The following is a 9,459-nucleotide window of genomic DNA, read 5'->3' as shown; positions in this document are numbered from 1 at the left end:
TGATCCATCGTAACAAATTCTCTTATTGCCGAAAGAAAAAAATCATAGTATATTTGCTACATTCATTGACCATAACACAAATTTCAATTTCTGGTCCACCGTATACAGTTTCTATCTAAAATACTTCTTAGATTTTATCTGGGTTTTGAAAGAAACTGATGAGAAGAGATTGTACGGTCGAAAGTGTAAAATCAAATCTACTAATCATGAAAGCTTTGCTCCTAGATCCCTCATAAAGTGTTGAAGCAATGCTGATGAACCAGCACATTCCTCTGCCTGAATTCCCACAGATGATGAAGGTACTTGATTATCTCGCAAGTCTTACATCAAGACAACTGGAAGCAAGAAAGTATGAAATATTGTTTTGGTAGTCTAGTTGTTTGTTGCCTGTTGAACCAGTGGCCTGTGAGGTTTTGGAGCTGAAAAAAAGAAGTTATTATCGAGGGTCCAGTGAAGACAAATTCAATTAAAGATATGATGTTACTGTCTAAACTTTTCAGTGCTTAGCATATAATACTCGTAGGACTGTATAGATAAGCAAACAAGGTAGATGCATCCCCACCCATGCGACATGTTAGATTGATGAATGTGCATTGCATAATGCTAAAGCTGACCTCAATATAATAATGGTGCATGGGTGGGTGGGTGTCCCAGTGGTTATCTCTCTTCCAAGAGGAGAAATGAGGTGAAAGTACATCATTTTTAATAATTTCTTACAGATCTTCACAGTTCAGGGAATCGCCAACATCAAAGCATGCAAGAGATTATGACTGCAATACGCATCATATAATCAAATAATAATTGCTAAGAGGGTGTGCAAAGTGCTAGTCATTTCAGACTCCAAAGTTGGTTTTGTCATAATAATTACTAGAAGACATTCAAAAAAATTGCCTTCCATTCATTTCACAAAATTCCAGTTCATGTGCCCATATGCATCATGTATGGCTGTAGCTGGGCAATCGAGTTCATACCATTGGGGTTCCCTTGTTCATAGAAACGTCGTAGAAGAGAGACTGCTTCAAGTGCCATTATTCCTCCAGTACATTTGAAATCTTTCCTTTGTGCAATGTCCCCACTGACAAAATGTGGAACATATTGTGCATGAATTCAATTGCACAATTCCCTAATAAATGGAAGATGTTTCTAAAAGAGAATCTCTACCAAATAATTTAAGGACCTTGCACTGGGAACCAGACAAGCAGGGTATCACAAAGCAATAACCTAACACTTCTACCATGAGTAGTCCATAACAAATTATACTTTTTGTTTGTAATAACAATCTGAAAGCAGAGGTTTGATATTTAAATCCAAACCATAAAACACCCAAGTGACCCTAAGCATCATATTCCATCATTAAGAAAAAACTAAAACTGCTCAATGTTTCACTGTGCAAGTCCACAATGAAACACTGAGCAGTCCTCTCTTTTTTTTTGTTTTTTCGTTTTTTTTTTCCCTTTTTTTTCTGTTTTTTTTTCCCTTTTTTTTGGTTTTCTATTGCCTTTATGGGTTTTTTTTTGCTTTTTTCTTTGTGTATTTTTCTTTTAATGAATTTTTTTTGTTTAATTTAGTTTGTTAATGTTAATTTTTTTATTTAGTTATCAAATTTTCATAACACGGATCCCGGGTTTGACGGGTTAACCTGATTTGACGAGTTAACCCGAATTGTTTTTTCTTTTCTTTTTAATTAATTGTAACATCTACTAAAACGGATCAGTGTTTTACTGTGGACTGCACATCAGTGTTTTACTGTGGACTGCACAGTGCAGTCCACAGTAAAACACTGATCCATTTTTGGTTTTTTTTTTTTAAGTTGTCTTATTTTTTTAGCTGTTTTTTATGCCTTTCGGGATTTTTTTTTGCTTCTTTCTTTATTTTTTTTCTTCTAACAAAAGTTTTTTGTTTAATTTGGTTTATTAATGTTAAATTTTTTTATTTAGTTATCAGACTTTCATGACACGTTTTCCGGATTTAACGGGTTAACCTGATTTGACAAGTTAACCCAAAAATATATTTTTTTTGCTTTTTTTCTTTTTAATTAATTTTTTTCATTTAGTTTAGTTTGTTAATGTTAAATTTCTTTCTATTTAGTTATCAGACTTTCATGATACATATCTCGAGTTTCACGGGTTAACCTGGTTTCACGGGTTAACCTGGTTAATTCTGGGTTGACCCGTCAATTTTTTTTTTTGTTTTTTATTTTCATAATTTTTTTTTGATTAATTTAGTTTGTTAATGTTAATTTTTTTTTATTTAGTTATCAGACTTTCATGACACAGATCCTAAGTTTAATGGGTTAATATGGTTTGACGAGTTAACCCGGATTTTTTTTAATTTTTTTTGATTAATTTTTTTCGTTTAGTTTAGTTTGTTAATGTTCATTTTTTTTTATTTAGTTACCAGACATTCATGACACGGATCCCGGGTTTAACGGGCTAACCTGGTTTGACGAGTTAACCTGGAATTTTTTTTTTTGCTTTTTTTTTCTTTTTAATTATTTTTTTTGTTTAGTTTAGTTTGTTAATGTTAAATTTCTTTCTATTTAGTTTTTTTTTCTTCTTAGAGGTTTTTTTTCTTTTATTTTTTCTTTTTAATTAATTTTATTTAATTAATTTAGTTTATTAATATTAAATTTTTTTCTAAGTAGTTCTCGGATGATGCCTTTAGTTTTTCTTTTTGTTTTTTTGTTGTTTTTATGCATTTGACTGTGGACTGCACAGTGCAGTCCACAGTGAAAAGGCTCATCCTTTTGTTTTTTTTCTTTTTAATTAATTTTTGTTGTTTAATTTAAATTGTTAATGTTAATTTTTTTTCTATTTAGTTATCAAACTTTCATGACACGGATTCCGGGTTTGACAGGTTAACCTGGTTTGACGAGTTAGCTCAGTTAATTCTGGGTTAACCCATTAGTTTGTTTTTTTTTCTTTTTAATTATCAAACTTTCACGGAATTCAAGGTATGACGGGTTAAACTGGTTTGAAGGGTTAACCCAGTTAATTCATATTTTTTTTCTTTTTCTTCATTAGTTTTTATTTTTCTGTTGGTTTTTTTTCTTTGTTTTTTTCTTTTTAACTAATCTATTTAATTATCACACATTTATGACACAACCTTGCACAGCTAGACCCACGTCCAATGTTATTGGGTCTGGTATTGCAGTCAAACCCACTTAAATTTAGGCCATGCAAGTTTAATGTTATTATTAATATTATAAACATTACTCTTGGATTAGGCGTTGCAACTAAACCTAAGACTCTTGGGTATAACTTTGCAAAAAAATTTAATACTTTTAGATCTTAGCTTTTTATGAAATGCAAAAAATAATTGACCCGCGGCATCGCGCGGGGCATGTAACTAGTCTGAACTATTCAGAATGAAAACTCTCTCTTTTAATTTTTCTTGATGTCAAGTGGCAGTAAGGTTCATATTCCATCATCATATTCATATTAGCTACTTTCTCTTTGGTATATGAATTTGTATCCTCCATTTCATCACATTATTCATTTGTGCAAAATGCACAAATAAGGCATATTTTTGAGGTCTGGTATGCATTATCCACTTATGAATGATCATGAACTAACTGAAATGTGGTACAAAGATATGTACCTGTTAGGTAGTTTAGAGCTGCTACAATGCAATGACAATATTGATCCACAACCTCCAAATTTATCATTTGCGCATCCATAATATACTTCTTTTATACCTAAGTCAGGGGAACAGATTCAGCAGTAACTGATCAGACTAGCTGTAAATAAGAAAGATAGCAATGATTGGAGTCTTGCCATTAAAGGAGAACCAACATACCAAGTATCGACAAAGCTGCAGCACACATTATACATGGTTCACATGTAACATAGAGACTGCATGTTGAAATTTTTTCAGCAACTTCTGACACTGAAAGTCCAATTTTTTGCCACTGTTCAAGAAGAACATCAATTGCTTCCATCTCTGCGTGTCTTGTAGCCTGCCATAAGAAATTAAGGGAAGTGCCACCTTATTAATGAATGCATGCTACCAAAGCTCCCCCATCTCAACCCCAACACAAACCTACAAGGAGAGTACAAGAATACAGAGAAGGTAGATTTGATGTCTTTAATGCCTTCATATATATACTGTCTCCAATTCTTGTCCAAATCACATCAACCCTTTTTTTCTTCTTTTTGGAATAACACCAGCCCAATTTACAACCACAAGTTACTAAGCTGAAATATAGGGCAATGTCCTAACTCACGACAGAGACTGGCTGATTGACCTCCAGATCCTAGTGGTGAACTTATTTAACACTAAGGAAAAAGAATTCAGCTTTCAAGAAACACTAATGAGGCCAAAGTAGTAATAGCTAAACATATCCTGATATTTGGTTTGCTTGAGCCAGTGTTGTCAAGAGGCGCTGAGGCGCTCACCTAGGTACTCTAGGAGAGGCGAGACCCCATGCCTTTTATTTTTCCAGGCGAGGCAATTTAACTAGGCGCTCACCTGGAGTGCAAGCACCAGGCGCTGAAGCGAGTGCCTGGTCAAAATATATGTTCTATTTCCCCTTTTTTTAATTGATATGTGTTTTGACCTATTTGTCCATATTCTTTCTATTCACCACCAAAAATAATTTAAGGATGCCATTGTAAAAGTAAAGAATAGGATTTAAAAAGACAAAAAAAGATCATCAAAATAGAGTTGAGGCACATTTGGCAGCCACACTTTTCCAAAGAATCAGTTACATTTTTTGTTTGTTTCTTCATTTATTTTATCTCTTCTTTTTCTTTTTTCACTTATGTAGTCTCTCTCTCCATCTTATTTCTTCTTTACCTGTCTTCTTCTCTTTCTTTAAATATCCACGTGTTATGCTGCCGAAATTTTTACTTCTTTTTTTTTTAATAAAAGAACATTTTTTTCAAATCTCAAGTTCATCACTCATCAAACTTCACAATTGATTTTTTTTCTTGCCATGTTTATTGTGTCTGAAACTTCAGTTTATTCTCTTTTTTTTTATTTATTCAACTTAGTTTATTCCAAACTTTAGCATTTTAAGTTTAACTATTTTAATGTACTTGCTCTTTTAATTTTTTTAATTTTGTTTTTAAGGGTGAATAGTATAACTTTTTATGACTATGTTAAAACATTTTGAGTTTCACTTCGATTTTCTTATCTTAATTTTTAACATATATATATATATATATATATATATATATATATATATATATATTTGTGATTTATATAGTATAATATTATACATATATTTTTTTTGAATTTATAGCATAGTGCCTTGTTTTATTCAGGCGTGCGCCTGGCGCTTCAGGGGCTTGAGCTTTGGCTTAACTATGCAACATGGATATCTCAAAGTTTAGCTCAAATTTCAATTAAATTTGGGATCAGAAGCATTCCTAAGACCAAATAGACTGAGTTGCACATTTGCACTTGAATAGAAAGAAAGGACAGTTAAAAATGTTCAAGCAACTAAACTATTAAATAATACAACTAAAGGACAATGTATGAGTTAAACCAAGCAAAAAGTTGATCAATTGGTAAACTTACATTTCTTGTCTCCGTTGTTCGATTTCTCCCAGATGCAATGACCTTCCCATCTTCAACAATAACACAACTGGTCGAACATAACAATTTTACATAAGGTTTCATTCAATAACCCCACTGACTCTAAATGGAAAAACAAAATTGTAACTTGGTTGCATCATTACAGACCAGTTGGTAGAAATATAAAGCGTGATACTTTAACCAGTAGATGGTACAACAAGGTCAGCTTAGTTGGATCAACATTTGGGATTGCAGCATGCTTAATTGCTTGGAGGCATTCACATAGGTCATTTGATATAAATGCAAGAAAAATAATATAAGCCTATTACTCAATTTAGTTAATAGTCATGGATTTATTGAATATTTTCAAGCAAATTCTGCCTAGATATTTTGTAAATTTTCCTTACATGATGCTTGCACTTCCTTATTTTTGAGTTTTTCCCACTTACCATCTTAGGTTTTGGGTTTCCGATTTTTATGATCCAGTTATCCATATGATCAATGTGCTGAGATTGGGATTGTGGGATCTGAAACAAGGTCAAGCTGGGGAATAAGGTGACAGACTACCAAGTGCCAAACTTGACATTAATCGAGGGAACCTTGGCCTAACAATTATGTCACCAAGAGATTTACGAGAGAAGACAAACAATCCAGCAGATTCCTGGCATGCTTTGTGCTCACATAATTGAGCTCAAATTTGAAGATGGGTAGAGATGAACTCAGGGTGCTAACTCTGTATACAAAGTCAGGCATGGGCCCAGCCCAACACGGCCTCACTTCATAATTTTGTCAAACTTAATCATTACTCAACTCCATCCAATGTCACAAAGGACATCATAATGTTTTTCATAGAACAAGACCTGACTATGAAACATTCCCAACTGATTAGAAGAAAACGCTTTTAGCCATAGAATCCCAACAGTTAAATTGGACACCACATTGAAAGGAACATCAAGCAGTGAAAACAATGCTGTATAAGGTTACTGACCGAAAATAGCATTCGGGATAGCTCAATAATTAAAATGGCCAACCTAAAAGGCTAAGGTTTCAGAGTTGCTCAGTGGCAAATCTTCAGTTGGTGAATCGCATTACGATTGTTAAAGCTTAAAACTCTGTCAACGTTCAGATAAAATATAAAAAACACGAATACAATAACCTGAACTTTTTCTTATCCTACATTTTAGTCACTTATAAGGTTGAGTTCATGTCTAGGTCATTGAAAATAAATATACAAAAGCAAAAGGCAAGTATGGTAGCCACATTTTATACTATGTCATAAGAACTTATTATACAAGGTATCACTGCATTCACTAGCAAAGATGCAAAAGCTCATAAAATAAAATTTTAACTCCTTGAACGAGTGATCTGGCTCCACAAATCCAATGATAGAGATTACTCAAGAAAGTATTTTGAAAGATTAACATTATTACTAGAAAAATAATCATAGGATAAAGCTTACCCGACTGGCACTTCAAGGCTGTTCAGAGCATCTTCCGCCTGTTGCACCAAAAAGAAGAAATAAATTAAACCCAGAAATGTAAACAAAAATCTAAATTGAAAGCAATAAAGAAGCATTCCCTGGTTACCCTTTTGCCTAATATAATCATCTCAGTTAACACAAAGGTTTGCATGGATTACCTGTTCTATAGCAAGCTCCATGAATGCCAAAGTCTCAGAAGAACACCCTTCTTCCACATGAGAATCCATCTATGAAATACTCAGATAGAGAAATCACCAAAAGAATCAATAAGAACTCAAGTCTGTTGGTTTTTCAGTGATGTGTTTAACTTGTTTGTTAAAATGCCTAAACAAAATTACAAGCTTTGAAGCTTCCAGTTTGGCTAGTGCAAGTGGTTGTTGTTAGCATCTCAGTGAGGTGTTTCTTTATGAGGATTTAGAATGGTCTATAACCTTGAATTTAATAACAAGAAAAATATATGATAATTAAATAAAGCAAAATTGAGAATAACAAGAAAAATACCAAAAAAGATTGAAACTTTAGTGAGAATTTCTGGTCTATAACCTTGAATTCAAGTGGGAATTTCAATCCAACAAATATAAGATAATTAAACAAAGTAAAAATTGAGAATTCCAAAGACAAAAATTAAAAAAAATCAGCACTAGTAACTAGGGAATTCAAAGAAAATCCTGGAATTTGGAGGAAACCGTGTAGAATTAGGTGAACTGCTAGAAAAGCTAAAAGATTCCACCTTTTTGGTGATGTAATTGTGAAGTAACAAAAACCCTAAAACCCTAAAAAGTACAACAAGCGAGAAAAGTATCACTTATTTCTGTAGAGGAAAAGGAGAAAAGGCCAAGAGTAAAAAGAATATTTTACAAAAGAGGAGGAACCTAGAACCATATAAAAAAAATCCGTTAATAAAATCAAACCCCATTTTACTAATCTTAAAGAGAATAAAGATAATCCTGATGGATTGAGAGCAACATATAACCCTTGTAACCTAAACAATTATGAAGGAAGAAAAGGTGCCTAAAAGAAAATGGAAATAACCATCTATGTATAATGCAAACGAAAACAGATTATCATGAATGGTTATGCAAGGACAATATGTTTATGCATGGGCATTCCAATAGTCTGATTACAAGTTCACACACAACAGATCTACCACAATGAACATCAACAGTTTATGGGGGAAAAAAAGTCCAAAGCAAACTCTTCTGGTTCCTGTAAAAGCTTCTAAAGGATAAACACTTGGAAAGATAGCACTGTCAAATTGATGCTTCACACTGGACTCGGCAAAATTAAGAAATGGGCTCCACAACATGTTATGACATGCATTGTACTTATCCATAAACATGTATTGGTTACAGAGGCAAATAAGACTTGGAATTGGAGTGGTTCTAGAAACAAGCAATAAAAATTAGGCTCACTGCGATAAAAAGAAGATTTTCAAGCAATGAAAATTCCATTAATCTATTTCCAATAGTCTGATCACAAATTCACACACAACAGTTTATGTCCGTGACAAGAACAACAATCAGGCTGTGTGAAGCGTTCTTGCATAAAAAATCATTCTTTTCTTTCTTGTATATGCCTAAGAAGAAGAAAACAAATGAAATGAAATATAAAATTGCAGTTTACTTATGATTTATGCGGTATTTGACATTGAGGTTAAACCTGGTTTTCGTCAAATGTTTTTAAAAAAATTGCTTTGATATACTAATATAAAAATGAATTTTAAAAATTAAAAAATAAAAACACTATTTTAATATATTTTCAAGTAAAAAACATTTATACTCCACCCCACTCTCAAACACCCTCTCAGAGCTATAGGTCAAGAGCTGGTTTGTCTAGGTCTGCGTATACAGAAACAGAGAGACAACCAGAGCAAGTTTCAATAACATACTCCTGCAAACACGTTTCAAAATTGAATTTCAATAAGCTAAACAGTGAAAAGAAATCAACTCAAACAAAAATAAAGACAAACCATTACCATCATAATTACAAGGTCTCCTAATTTGGTATAAAAGATCAATAAATAAACCAACCAAAACCCAGTTTTAAACACATACGTAGCATTCAAAAGGTAAACCTTTCATCCAAGAAGGACCACCTCCTTTTACCTCTCTCTCACTTGCTCCGCAAAAAAAATGGATATTTTAAACCTGCCCAAGTCAATTATATTCTACAAGCAGAAAAAAAAACTTCCATGTGCAGCACTTCTTTTTGAAAAGCAAAGCATGACTAATCAGGCAATTGGCCCATTTGGCAAATAATCATGTGATAGAAAGGACAATGTGCTAACTAATGTTTGCAATTCAATTTTGAAAGTAAATTTTGGGACTGACCTAAGCGAGAGGGGTGGTTGCTGGCTGCGCTGCGCGAGATAGAGGGAGGAGGGTGGTGCCGTGATTTTACGAGTTAACTCCCGATTTTGACACCAATGCTCACGACAGTTTCTCTCTCCTCTCAGTGCA

The 9,459-nt window shown here is 33.2% G+C and overlaps 1 protein-coding gene across 1 annotated transcript; it reads right to left on the bottom strand.

Annotated features, from left to right (window-relative positions):
• On the bottom strand, positions 1-9,096 carry LOC7474728 (tRNA-specific adenosine deaminase TAD2). The gene is made up of 8 exons (XM_002308077.4): positions 9,055-9,096; positions 7,159-7,227; positions 6,980-7,017; positions 5,524-5,590; positions 3,799-3,958; positions 3,601-3,697; positions 972-1,075; positions 1-419 (listed from the first exon to the last, which is right to left on the bottom strand). Exons 1-8 carry the CDS (start codon positions 9,079-9,081, stop codon positions 373-375), a joined length of 609 nt encoding a protein of 202 aa, XP_002308113.2. The 5' UTR covers positions 9,082-9,096; the 3' UTR covers positions 1-372.
• Positions 9,097-9,459: the final 363 nt, after the last annotated feature.

This window comes from Populus trichocarpa, chromosome 6 (genome assembly GCF_000002775.5).
Source record: "Populus trichocarpa isolate Nisqually-1 chromosome 6, P.trichocarpa_v4.1, whole genome shotgun sequence".
Taxonomy (NCBI): domain Eukaryota; kingdom Viridiplantae; phylum Streptophyta; class Magnoliopsida; order Malpighiales; family Salicaceae; genus Populus; species Populus trichocarpa.
Note: the sequence above shows the minus strand (reverse complement) of the source record. Positions and strands in the feature narration are given on the sequence as shown.